At 48.4% G+C, this 14,037-nt stretch overlaps 1 protein-coding gene across 1 annotated transcript in view; it reads right to left on the bottom strand.

The window, feature by feature from the left end:
• LOC311123556 (exocyst complex component 6) overlaps nucleotides 1-14,037 on the bottom strand; it is a gene marked incomplete at its 5' end in the record, with an annotated part of 85,697 nt that overhangs the window by 41,596 nt on the left and 30,064 nt on the right. The window contains one exon of the mRNA XM_084197802.1: nucleotides 375-516. Within this exon, the coding sequence (XP_084053928.1) occupies nucleotides 375-516 (142 nt within the window). The remainder of the gene's footprint in view (nucleotides 1-374; nucleotides 517-14,037) is intronic.

Raw genomic sequence — 14,037 nt, 5'->3', positions numbered from 1 at the left:
TAAGTGCCTTGCTCAAGGGCACATCGACACATTTTTCACCTAGTCGGCTCGGGGATTAGAACCAGCGACCTTTCGGTTACTGGCACAACGCTCTTAACCACTAAGCTACCTGCCGCCCTGTATGACATCGTTTGCGTTCCAAATGGCACCCTATGGGTCCTGGTCTAAAGTAGTGCACTATATAGGGAATAGGGTGCCGTTTGGAACATAGTCAGCATTAGGCTCAACTCCCCCTCTACTTACATTCACACTGACATCTACCCCTCCACGGTTAAAGCACTCGCACTGACCGTTTCCATGGGGGTGATAGGGAGTTGTGTGTGTTTTGTCAATCATTCCCACTGCATGGCTAAACTCCCCTTAACTCTACTTACATTCACACTGTATGACGTCCAGGTTGAACTGCTGAATGGCTCCCATGCTGATCTGCTTCAGCTCGCTGTCCAAGGGCATCTGCATCAGGGACGTGGACAGGTGCTTACACGCTGACATACAGGCTGTCTGGGCCACTTTACCCTACAGGAGGAGAGAGGGGGAGGGGGAGAGGATACAGAGGGTGAGGAGAGAGAGGGGGAGGGGGAGAGGATACAGAGGGGGAGGGGGAAAGGATACAGAGGGGGAGGGGGAGAGAGAGGGGGGAGGGGGAGAGGATACAGAGGGTGAGGAGAGAGAGAGAGGGGGGGGAGGGGGAGAGGATACAGAGGGTGAGAGGAGAGAGAGAAGGGGGAGGGTGAGAGGATACAGAGGGTGAGGAGAGAGAGAGGGGGGGAGGGGGAGAGGATACAGAGGGTGAGAGGAGAGAGAGGGGGGAGGGTGAGAGGATACAGAGGGTGAGGAGAGAGAGGGGGGGAGGGGGAGAGGATACAGAGGGGGAGGAGAGAGAGGGGGGAGGGGGAGAGGATACAGAGGGTGAGAGGAGAGAGAGAGGGGGGAGGGTGAGAGGATACAGAGGGTGAGAGGAGAGAGAGAGGGGGGGAGAGGATACAGAGGGTGAGAGGAGAGAGAGAGGGGGGAGGGTGAGAGGATACAGAGGGTGAGAGGAGAGAGAGAGGGGGGAGGGTGAGAGGATACAGAGGGTGAGGAGAGAGAGAGACAGAGAGAGACAGAGAGAGAGAGAGAGAGAGACAGAGAGAGAGAGACAGAGACAGAGACAGAGACAGAGAGAGAGAGAGAGAGAGACAGAGAGAGAGAGAGAGAGACAGAGACAGAAATAGAGAGGGGGGTGAAAGAGAATAGAATAAATGTCAGTTTGAGCAGGACAACCTGTCAGTAGAATATGGGAGGAAAGATTTAGTCAAAGCTTCCTCTACCATACCTGAGGATTTGGAATTGATTACTGTGGGCTGCTGGCCCATGTTCTCTAGATAACAGCAGGTTATGTAACGACACCGAACAAAACATGGGTAAAACATGCAGGCAGAACAGCACAGATGAGGCTCAAACAGAACGATGTCTTCAAATGAACAGGGTTGGTACAGAGCGAGGAAAAGCAGACCAGACCAACAGACCACAGAGACATCATGCACTAAGAACAGACCAGACCAACAGACCACAGAGACATCATGCACTAAGAACAGTACCACCAGGCTGTATCATGCTGATGGCTAACAGAGAGAGCACCAGAGAGACATGGGTTGGACTGTTGTCTGGTGGGTCCATGCTGTCCAACCCATGTATCACTATCAAATGATTGTTGCATCTTTTCAATGTGCTCCAGACTACCCTATACAGTGGCTCAAGTCCCCGCAGGAAAACCAGAGAAGAAGAAGACCTCTGCACATGGACAGCCCTGGTCATCAGGAACCACTGGTGATGTTTATTAGGATAGTTTACTTCCAATGAATGAATCCACTGCAGATAGAATCTCAGTAATACCTCTCAGTTCTAACTCCTCCATGAAAGTGGTCGTTGATGAGACGAGCCTGGTTCCAGATCTGTTTCTGTTGTCTTCGTACTTTATGGTCATTGTCACCATAGGAGTTGGCAAGACGGCACAAACAGATCTGGGACCAGGGCTAGCGTTGGACATGGCCGTTGTTTACACAAACACAATCCCAAGCAAGCCCTGCCAGGTCAGGATCAGGGATGGGTGGTGTGGGAGGGTCGGAGGGTCGCTAGCCCTGCCAGGTCAGGATCAGGGATGGGTGGTGTGGGAGGGTCGGAGGGTCGGAGGGTCGCTAGCCCTGCCAGGTCAGGATCAGGGATGGGTGGTGTGGGAGGGTCGGAGGGTCGCTAGCCCTGCCAGGTCAGGATCAGGGATGGGTGGTGTGGGAGGGTCGGAGGGTCGCTAGCCCTGCCAGGTCAGGATCAGGGATGGGTGGTGTGGGAGGGTCGGAGGGTCGCTAGCCCTGCCAGGTCAGGATCAGGGATGGGTGGTGTGGGAGGGTCGGAGGGTCGGAGGGCAGTTAGAGGTCTATTCTGGAAATCTTTCAGCATCACAAGAGACACCTTTCAGTCCCACACCTTTCTTTCTTTACCACCCTGGGATCACCGCCTACAGGGGTTGAACGATTCAGTTAACTTTCCCAAAATTCCCAGGTTTTCCAGAAATCCCCAACTGGAGGATTCCCAGATTTCCTGCTTATTCCCAACCGATTCCAACCGGGATTTCTGGAAAACCTGGCAATTTTGAGAAAGTGTTCAACCCAATAGGCAGTGATCCCAGGGTAGATCAAGTAGTAGAGGCCTAGCAGAATAGACCTCCAACATCCATCCCAACAGTCAGAGAGCAACAACGTCTGCGTCCCCAAATAGCACCCTATTCCCCATAGTAGTGCACTATATAGGGATATAGTACGGCTGAGAACGGCCAGCGATACGGTATTATCAACATACTTCGGTGCCGATACGATATGTATTGAGATTCTCACGATTCTATATGTATTGCGATTCGATACTGCGATTCTATTGCTCACAACACATTGGGAAAGTATTCAGACCCCTTCACTTTTTCCACATTTTGTTACGTTACAGCCTTATTCTAAAATGTATTATATACTTTTTTCCCTCATCAGGTGCATCCTGTTTCCATTGATCATCCTTGAGATGTTTCTACAACTTAATTGGAGTCCACCTGTGGTAAATTCAATTGATTGGACATGATTTGTAAAGGCACACACCTGTCTATACAAGGTCCCACAGTTGACAGTGCATGTCAGAGCAAAAACCAAGCAATCGGGGGAGAAGGGCCTTGGTCAGGGAGGTGACCAAGAACCCGATGGTCACTCTGACAGAGCTCCAGAGTTCCTCTGTGGAGATGGGAGAACCTTCCAGGACAACCATCTCTGCAGCACTCCACCAATCAGGCCTTTATGGTAGAGTGGCCAGACGGAGGCCACTCCTCAGTAAAAGGTACATGACAGCCCACTTGGAGTTTGCCAAACGGCACCTAAAGGACTCTCAGACCATGAGAAACAAGATTCTCTGGTCTGATGAAACCAAGATTAAACTCTTTGGCCTGAATGCCAAGCGTCACGTCTGGAGGAAACCAGGCACCGCTTATCACCTGGCCAATACCATCCCTACGGTGAAGCATGGTGGAGGCAGCATCATGCTGTGGGGATGTTTTTCAGCGGCAGGGACTGGGAGACTAGTCAGGATTGAGGGAAAGATGAATGGCGCAAAGTACAGAGAGATCCTTGATGAAAACCTGCTCCAGAGCGCTCAGGACCTCAGACTGGGGTGAAGGTTCACCTTCCAACAGGACAACAACCCTAAGCACACAGCCAAGACAACACAGGAGTGGCTTCAGGACAAGTCTCTGAATGTCCTTGAGTGGCCCAGCCAGAGCCCGGACTTGAACCTGATCGAACATCTCTGGAGAGACCCTGAAAATAGTTGTGCAGCAACGCTCCTCATCCAACCTGACAGAGCTTGAGAGGATCTGCAGAGAAGAATAGGAGAAACTCCCCAAATACAGGTGTGCCAAGCTTGTAGCGAAGAAGATGGCAGCCGTTTTACAGCCCTCTAACCAATTGTACTATTATGTGTGTTTTTTCGTGTTATTTGTAATTTATTCTGTACATAATGTTTCTGCCACCGTCTCTTATGACCAAAAAGAGCTTCTGGATATCAGGACAGCGATTACTCACCTCGTATTGGACTAATACTTTTTCTTCAACGAGTCGGACGCGAAGGATATTCTACAGACACCCAACAAGGCCCAAATCCCCGTCATTCGCATGAGAAAGAGACGGAGATATCGTGGACGTAGGTCGGGGTGCCTTGTAAGCATCCGACGGCAAGCGAGTAAACTGCCTCTTCCATCAATCCTATTAGCCAATGTTCAATCGTTTGAAAATAAATTGGATGACCTAAGATTACGGTTATCCTACCAACGGGACATTAAAAACTGTAATATCTTATGTTTCACCGAGTCGTGGCTGAACGACGACATGGACAACATACAGCTGGCGGGATATACGCTACATCAGCAGGATAGAACGGCTGACTCCGGTAAGACAAAGGGTGGTGGTCTGTATATATTTGTAAACAACAGCTGGTGCATAAAATCTAATACTAAGGAAGTCTCGAGGTTTTGCTCACCTGAGGTAGAGTATCTCATGATAAGCTGTAGACCCACTATCTACCAAGAGAGTTTTCTTCTATATTTTTCGTAGCTGTCTATTTACCACCACAAACCGATGCAGGCACTAAGATTGCACTCAATGAGCTGTATAAGGCCATAAGTAAACAGGAAAACTCTAGACCACCTTTACTCCACACACAGAGACGCGTACAAAGCTCTCCCTCGCCCTCCATTTGGCAAATCTGACCATAACTCTATCCTCCTGATTCCTGCTTATAAGCAAAAACTAAAGCAGGAAGTACCATTGACTCGGTTAATAAGAAAGTGGTCAGATGACGCAGATGCTAAGCTACAGGATTGTTTTGCTAGAACAGACTGGAATATGTTCCGGGATTCTTCTGATAGCATTGAGGAGTACACCACATCAGTCACTGGCTTCATCAATAAGTGCATCGATGACGTCATCCCCACAGTGACCGTACGTACATACCCCAACCAGAAGCCATGGATTACAGGAAACATCCGCACTGAGCTAAAGGGTAGAGCTGCCGCTTTCAAGGAGCAGGACTCTAACCCGGACGCTTATAAGAAATCCCGCTATGCCCTCCGACGAGCCATCAAACAGGCAAGAACACTAAGATAACCTGCATAAATGACTACCGACCCGTAGCACTCACGTCTGTAGTCATGAAGTGCTTTGAAAGGCTGGTCATGACTCACAACACCATTATCCCAGAAACCCTAGACCACTCCAATTTGCATACCGCCCAAATAGATCCACAGATGATGCAATCTATATTGCACTCCACACTGCCCTTTCCCACCTGGACAAGAGGAACACCTATATGAGAATGCTATTCATTGACTACAGCGCAGCGTTCAACACCATAGTGCCCTCAAAGCTCATCACTAAGCTAAGGACCCTGAGACTAAACACCTCCCTCTGCAACTGGATCCTGGACTTCCTGACGGGCCGCCCCCAGGTGGTAAGGGTAGGTAACAACACATCTGCCACGCTGATCCTCAACACGGGGGCCCTCTCAGGGGTGCAGACAATTTGACCGGTCTCCTGGAATGCTTGAGCGTATTCCGACTACAGGGACGATCAAAATATTTGTAAAGATCCAAACTAAATTAATCTACTACTGTGTAAATTCCTAATTTACTTGGATTAGAATGTCTCGCTAAACATTCTTCTAATTGTGTATATTGAACTCCTAAGTGGAGCAGTGTGTCTAGCTGTCACTCAGGGCGTGTAGACCCAGAGCCGTGTTCCCCAAATAGGCAGCCTCACTCTGGGGAACACAGGGCGTGTAGACCCAGAGCCGTGTTCCCCAGATAGGCAGCCTCACTCTGGGGAACATGGGGAATTCAGGGCGTGTAGACCCAGAGCCGTGTTCCCCAGATAGGCAGCCTCACTCTGGGGAACACAGGGCGTGTAGACCCAGAGCTGTGTTCCCCAGATAGGCAGCCTCACTCTGGGGAACATGGGGAACTCAGGGCGTGTAGACCCAGAGCCGTGTTCCCCAGATAGGCAGCCTCACTCTGGGGAACATGGGGAACACAGGGCGTGTAGACCCAGAGCCGTGTTCCCCAGATAGGCAGCCTCACTCTGGGGAACATGGGGAACTCAGGGCGTGTAGACCCAGAGCCGTGTTCCCCAGATAGGCAGCCTCACTCTGGGGAACACGGGGAACTCAGGGCGTGTAGACCCAGAGCCGTGTTCCCCAGATAGGCAGCCTCACTCTGGGGAACACAGGGAACTCAGGGCGTGTAGACCCAGAGCCGTGTTCCCCAGATAGGCAGCCTCACTCTGGGGAACACGGGGAACTCAGGGCGTGTAGACCCAGAGCCGTGTTCCCCAGATAAGCAGCCTCACTCTGGGGAACATGGGGAACTCAGGGCGTGTAGACCCAGAGCCGTGTTCCCCAGATAGGCAGCCTCACTCTGGGGAACATAGGGAACTCAGGGCGTGTAGACCCAGAGCCGTGTTCCCCAGATAGGCAGCCTCACTCTGGGGAACATGGGGAACTCAGGGCGTGTAGACCCAGAGCCGTGTTCCCCAGATAGGCAGCCTCACTCTGGGGAACATGGGGAACTCAGGGCGTGTAGACCCAGAGCCGTGTTCCCCAGATAGGCAGCCTCACTCTGGGGAACATAGGGAACTCAGGGCGTGTAGACCCAGAGCCGTGTTCCCCAGATAGGCAGCCTCACTCTGGGGAACATGGGGAACTCAGGGCGTGTAGACCCAGAGCCGTGTTCCCCAGATAGGCAGCCTCACTCTGGGGAACATGGGGAACTCAGGGCGTGTAGACCCAGAGCCGTGTTCCCCAGATAGGCAGCCTCACTCTGGGGAACATGGGGAACTCAGGGCGTGTAGACCCAGAGCTGTGTTCCCCAGATAGGCAGCCTCACTCTGGGGAACATGGGGAACTCAGGGCGTGTAGACCCAGAGCCATGATCCCCAGATAGGCAGAAGAGGAGAGAGAATACTCTGTCTGCACCCCAGATGCCACCGTGCTCCCTATAGTAGTGATGGGGGAATCTTATCGTATCGCAATATTATTTTTGGACGATATTATATCGATATTTGACTCCCAAGTATCGATAAATAAAATAAAAAAAATCCAATATTTGGATTTTGCTACTGTAAGTAGCATTAGCTAGCGCTAGTCAGTTGTACCTGTGCCAAAACGCAGGTATTTTTCATCCTATAGCTTGTTCTCCAACTTTTTAAATAGCGAGCCAACATATTTTTAGCACTTTTATTTCTGATCACATTTTTTTTGTCCCTCTGTCCTCTTGTCCCATTCAGACCCCTTCACTTTTTCCACATTTTGTTACGTTACAGCCATATTCTAAAATGTATTAAAATGTTTTTTTTCTCCCCTCATCAATCTACACAAAATACCCCATAATGACAAAGCAAAAACAGGTTTTTAGAAATGTTTGCAAATGTATTACAAATAAAAAACTGAAATATAACATTTACATAAGTATTCAGACCCTTTGCTCAGTACTTTGTTGAAGCACCTTTGGCAGTGATTACAGCCTCCAGTCTTCTTGGGTTATCAAATCAAATTGTATTTGCCACATGCGCCGAATACAACAGGTGTAGACATTACAGTGAAATGCTTACTGACAAGCCCTTAACCAACAATGCAGTTTAAGAAAAAAATAAAAATAAAAAATAATTAAAGAGCAGCAGTAAAATAAAATAACAGTAGGGAGGTTATATACAGTGGGTACCGGTACAGAGTCAATGTGCGGGGGCACCGGTTAGTCAAGGTAATTGAGCTAAGTCGCTCTGGATAAGAGCGTCTGCTAAATGACTTACATGTAAATGTAATATGTACATGTGGGTAGAGTTAAAGTGACTATGCATTAATAATAAACAGAGTAGCAGCAGAGTAAAAGAGGGGGATGTGGGTGGGGTTGGGGGGCAATGCAAATAGTCTGGGTAGCCATGATTAGCTGTTCAGGAGTCTTATGGCTTGGGGGTAGAAGCTGTTAAGAAGCCTTTTGGACCTAGACTTGGCGCTCCGGTACCGCTTGCCGTGCGGTAGCAGAGAGAACAGTATATGACTAGGGTGGCTGGAGTCTTTGATAATGTTTAGGGCCTTCCTCTGACACCGCCTGGTATAGAGGTCCAGGAAGCTTGGCCCCAGGGATGTTCTGGGCCGTACGCACTACCCTCTGTAGTGCCTTGCTGTCGGAGGCCGAGCAGTTGCCATACCAGGCAGTGATGCAACCATTCAGGATGCTCTCGATAGTGCAGCTGTAGAACTTGCTAAATCCTTTCAGTCTCCTTAGGGGGAATAGGCTTTGTCGTGCTCTCTTCACGACTGTCTTGGTGTGTTTGGACCATGATAGTTTGTTGGTGATGTGGACACCAAGGAACTTGACGCTCTCAACCTGTTCCACTACAGCCCCGTCGATGAGAATGGGGGCGTGCTCGGTCCTCTTTTTTTTCTTGTAGTCCACAATCATCTCCTTTGTCTTGCTCACGTTGAGAGAGAGAGTTTGTTGTCCTGACACCACACGGCCAGGTCTCTGACCTCCTCCCTATAGGCTGTCTCATCGTTGTCGGTGATCAGGCATACCACCGTTGTGTCGTCAGCAAACTTAATGATGGTGTTGGAGCCGTGCTTGGCCACGCAGTCATGGGTGAACAGGGAGTACAGGAGGGGACTAAGCACGCACCCCTGAGGGTCCCCCGTGTTGAGGATCAGCGTGGCAGATGTGTTGTTGTCTATCCTTACCACCTGGGGGCGGCCCGTCAGGAAATCCAGGATCCAGTTGCAGAGGGAGGTGTTTGGTCCCAGGGTCCTTAGCTTAGTGATGAGCTTTGTGGACACTATGGTGTTGAACACTGAGCTGTAGTCAATGAATAGCATTCTCACATACAGTGGGGAGAACAAGTATTTAATACACTGCCGATTTTGCAGGAGAGACGGAATCTAAAACAAAAATACATAAAATCACATTGTATGATTTTTAAGTAATTAATTTGCATTTTATTGCATGACATAAGTATTTGATCACCTACCAACCAGTAAGAATTCCGGCTCTCACAGACATGTTAGTTTTTCTTTAAGAAGCCCTCCTGTTCTCCACTCATTACTTGTATTAACTAGACCTGTTTGAACTCATTACCTGTATAAAACACACCTGTCCACACACTCAATCAAACAAACTCCAACCTCTCCACAATGGCCAAGACCAGAGAGCAGTGTAAGGACATCAGGGATAAAATTGTAGACCTGCACAAGGCTGGGATGGGCTACAGGACAATAGGCAAGCAGCTTGGTGAGAAGGCAACAACTATTGGCGCAATTATTAGAAAATGGAAGAAGTTCAAGATGACGGTCAATCACACTCGGTCTGGGGCTCCATGCAAGATCTCACCTCGTGGGGCATCAATGATCATGAGGAAGGTGAGGGATCAGCCCAGAACTACACGGCAGGACCTGGTCAATGACCTGAAGAGAGCTGGGACCACAGTCTCAAAGAAAACCATTAGTAACACACTACGCCGTCATGGATTAAAATCCTGCAGCACACGCAAGGTCCCCCTGCTCAAGCCAGCGCATGTCCAGGCCCGTCTGAAGTTTGCCAATGACCATCTGGATGATCCAGAGGAGGAATGGGAGAAGGTAATGTGGTCTGATGAGACAAAAATAGAGCTTTTTGGTCTAAACTCCACTCGCTGTGTTTGGAGGAAGAAGAAGGATGAGTACAACCCCAAGAACACCATCCCAACCGTGAAGCATGGAGGTGGAAACATCATTCTTTGGGGATGCTTTTCTGCAAAGGGGCCAGGACGACTGCACCGTATTGAGGGGAGGATGGATGGGGCCATATATCGCAAGATCTTGGCCAACAACCTCCTTCCCTCAGTAAGAGCATTGAAGATGGGTCGTGGCTGGGTCTTCCAGCATGACAACGACCTGAAACACACAGCCAGGGCAACTAAGGAGTGGCTCCGTAAGAAGCATCTCAAGGTCCTGGAGTGGCCTAGCCAGTCTCCAGACCTGAACCCAATAGAAAATCTTTGGAGGGAGCTGAAAGTCCGTATTGCCCAGCGACAGCCCCGAAACCTGAAGGATCTGGAGAAGGTCTGTATGGAGGAGTGGGCCAAAATCCCTGCTGCAGTGTGTGCAAACCTGGTCAACACCTACAGGAAACATATGATCTCTGTAATTGCAAACAAAGGTTTCTGTACCAAATATTAAGTTCTGCTTTTATGATGTATCAAATACTTATGTCATGCAATAAAGTGCAAATTAATTATTTAAAAAATCATACAATGTGATTTTCTGGATTTTCGTTTTAGATTCCGTCTCTCACAGTTGAAGTGTACCTATGATAAAAATTACAGACCTCTACATGCTTTGCAAGTAGAAAAACCTGCAAAATCGGCAGTGTATCAAATACTTGTTCTCCCCACTGTAGGTGTGTTCCTTTTGTCCAGGTGGGAAAGGGCAGTGTGGAGTGCGATTGAGATTGCATCATCTATGTATCTGTTGGGGCGGTATGCGAATTGGAGTGTGTCTAGGGTTTCCGGGATGATGGTGTTGATGTGAGCCATGACCACCCTTTCAAAGCACTTCATGGCTACCAACGTGAGTGCTTCGTGGCGGTAGTCATTTAAGCAGGTTACCTTCACTTTCTTGGGCAAAGGGACTATGGTGGTCTGCTTGAAACATGTAGGTATTACAGACATGGTCAGGGAGAGGTTGAAAATGTCAGTGAAGACACTTGCTAGTTGGTCCGTGCATGCTCTGAGTACACGTCCTGGTAATACATCTGGCACCACAGCCTTGTGAATGTTGACCTGTTTAAAGGTCTTGCTCACATCGGCTACAGAGCGCGTGATCGTCCGGAACAGCTGGTGCTCTCATGCATGCTTCAGTGTTGCTTGCCTCGAAGCGAGCATAAAAAGGCATTTAGCCCGTATGGTAGGCTCGCGTCACTGGGCAGCTCGCGGCTGGGTTTCCCTTTGTAGTCCGTAATAGTTTGCGAGCCCTGCCACATCCGACGAGCGTCAGAGCCGGTGTAGTAGGATTCAATCTTAGTCCTGCTTTGCCTGTTTGATGGTTCGTCGGAGGGCATAGCGGGATTTCTTATAAGTGTTAGTATAAGTGTCTCTCGCTTCCGCATTGTCTCCGTGCTGCTGTGCTGTTTGTTGCTACTTGGCTACCTGCCAAACTATTCACGTTTTACTTTTAATAAACGTTTAATCAATCTCTGTGTTCAACAAATTTACCAACTTTTTAGTTTTGTCCTCACTCATCTTTTTTCGTTAAACTTTTTCACCCCGGACGTTTTATCCCGAGACAGAAGAGTCATTTTCCTGTGCGTTTTTGCTGCCAACTTTACTTTATTTTCCTTTTTTCCATCGCAACTTTTTTCCCTCATTCAACTTTTTCACTCCGGACGCTTTATCTGGACATGGTTCGTCAACATCTTCAACAGCCGAAGCTAAGTAGTAACATTAACATGATGTCTTCTAATTGCAGTCGCTGTACTCATAATATACAGGAGAACGATCGCCTTACGGCGAGAATAGCTGTGCTACAAGCCCAGCTTCAGACGCAATCGTTAGGCAAGGGTAATTTCAGTGTAGGAAAGGAAGAAACAGCGTCTGTGCCACCAGTAAGTACAGATAGTAACGTTAGTATAAATCCCCCCGCACAGTCCCCGCAGCCGGACAACTTTCTCATGGCTTCTGGAGGGAAATACCGTTGGAATGCTCAACCGGTGTCGCTCATTCAGCCGACAGAAACTTTCAACCGGTTTTCCCCATTATGTAGCGAGTCGGAGTCTGAGTCTGAGTCTTCTCTTGTCTCTACTCCTCCCGTTACGGGGTCTGAGACGCCGAAGGCTCCCACCATTAGCTCTGACAAATTGAAAACCCTAGTCATTGGCGACTCCATTACCCGCAGTATTAGACTTAAAACGAATCACCCAGCGATCATACACTGTTTACCAGGGGGCAGGGCTACCGACGTTAAGGCTAATCTAAAGATGGTGCTGGCTAAAGCTAAAACTGGCGAGTGTAGAGAGTATAGAGATATTGTTATCCACGTCGGCACCAACGATGTTAGGATGAAACAGTCAGAGGTCACCAAGTGCAACATAGCTTCAGCGTGTAAATCAGCTAGAAAGATGTGTCGGCATCGAGTAATTGTCTCTGGCCCCCTCCCAGTTAGGGGGAGTGACGAGCTCTACAGCAGAGTCTCAGCACTCAATCGCTGGTTGAAAACTGTTTTCTGCCCCTCCCAAAAGATAGAATTTGTAGATAATTGGCCCTCTTTCTGGGACTCACCCACAAACAGGACCAAGCCTGACCTGCTAAGGAGTGACGGACTCCATCCTAGCTGGAGGGGTGCTCTCATCTTATCTACCAACATAGATAGGGCTCTAACTCCTCTAGCCCCACAGTGAAATAGGGTGCAGGCCAGGCAGCAGGCTGTTAGCCAACCTGCCAGCTTAGTGGAGTCTGCCAATAGCACAGTCAGTGTAGTCAGCTCAGCCATACCCATTGAGACTGTGTCTGTGCCTCGACCTAGGTTGGGCAAAACTAAACATGACGGTGTTCGCCCTAGCAATCTTATTAGGATAAAGACCTCCTCCATTCCTGCCATTATTGAAAGAGATCGTGATACCTCACATCTCAAAATAGGGTTACTTAATGTTAGATCCCTCACTTCAAAGGCAGTCATAGTCAATGAACTAATCACTGATCATAATCTTGATGTGATTGGCCTGACTGAAACATGGCTTAAGCCTGATGAATTTGCTGTGTTAAATGAGGCCTCACCTCCTGGTTACACTAGTGACCATATTCCCCGTGCATCCCGCAAAGGCGGAGGTGTTGCTAACATTTACGATAGCAAATTTCAATTTACAAAAAAAAAAATGGCGTTTTCGTCTTTTGAGCTTCTAGTCATGAAATCTATGCAGCCTACTCAATCACTTTTTATAGCTACTGTTTACAGGCCTCCTGGGCCATATACAGCATTCCTCTCTGAGTTTCCTGAATTCCTATCAGACCTTGTAGTCATAGCAGATCATATTCTAATTTTTGGTGATTTTAATATTCACATGGAGAAGTCCACAGACCCACTCCAAAAGTCTTTCGGAGCCATCATCGACTCAGTGGGTTTTGTCCAACATGTCTCTGGACCTACTCACTGCCACAGTCATACTCTGGACCTAGTTTTGTCCCATGGAATAAATGTTGTAGATCTTAATGTTTTTCCACAAAATCCTGGACTATCGGACCACCATTTTATTACGTTTGCAATCGCAACAAATAATCTGCTCAGACCCCAACCAAGGAGCATCAAAAGTCGTGCTATAAATTCTCAGACAACACAAAAATTCCTTGATGCCCTTCCAGACTCCAGTTAACCACTTAACTGAGGAACTCAATTTAACCTTGCGCAATACCCTAGATGCAGTTGCACCCCTAAAAACGAAAAACATTTGTCATAAGAAACTAGCTCCCTGGTATACAGAAAATACCCGAGCTTTGAAGCAAGCTTCCAGGAAATTGGAACGGAAATGGCGCCACACCAAACTGGAAGTCTTCCGACTAGCTTGGAAAGACAGTACCGTGCAGTACCGAAGAGCCCTCACTGCTGCTCGATCATCCTACTTTTCCAACTTAATCGAGGAAAATAAGAACAATCCAAAATTTATTTTTGATACTGTTGCAAAGCTAACTAAAAAGCAGCATTCCCCAAGAGAGGATGGCTTTCACTTCAGCAGTAATAAATTCATGAACTTCTTTGAGGAAAAGATCATGACCATTAGAAAGCAAATTACGGACTCCTCTTTGAATCTGCGTATTCCTCCAGGGCTTAGCTGTCCTGGATCTGCACAGCTCTGCGAGGGCCTGGGATCGGGAGAGACACTTAAGTGTTTTAGTACTATATCTCTTGACACAATGATGAAAATAATCATGGCCTCTAAACCTTCAAGCTGCATACTGGATCCTA

Source organism: Coregonus lavaretus (assembly GCF_964263955.1).
Source record: "Coregonus lavaretus genome assembly, contig: HAP1_SCAFFOLD_1959, whole genome shotgun sequence".
NCBI lineage: Eukaryota > Metazoa > Chordata > Actinopteri > Salmoniformes > Salmonidae > Coregonus > Coregonus lavaretus.
The sequence above is the reverse complement of the archived record's forward strand: the minus strand, read 5'-3'. Positions and strand labels throughout refer to the sequence as shown.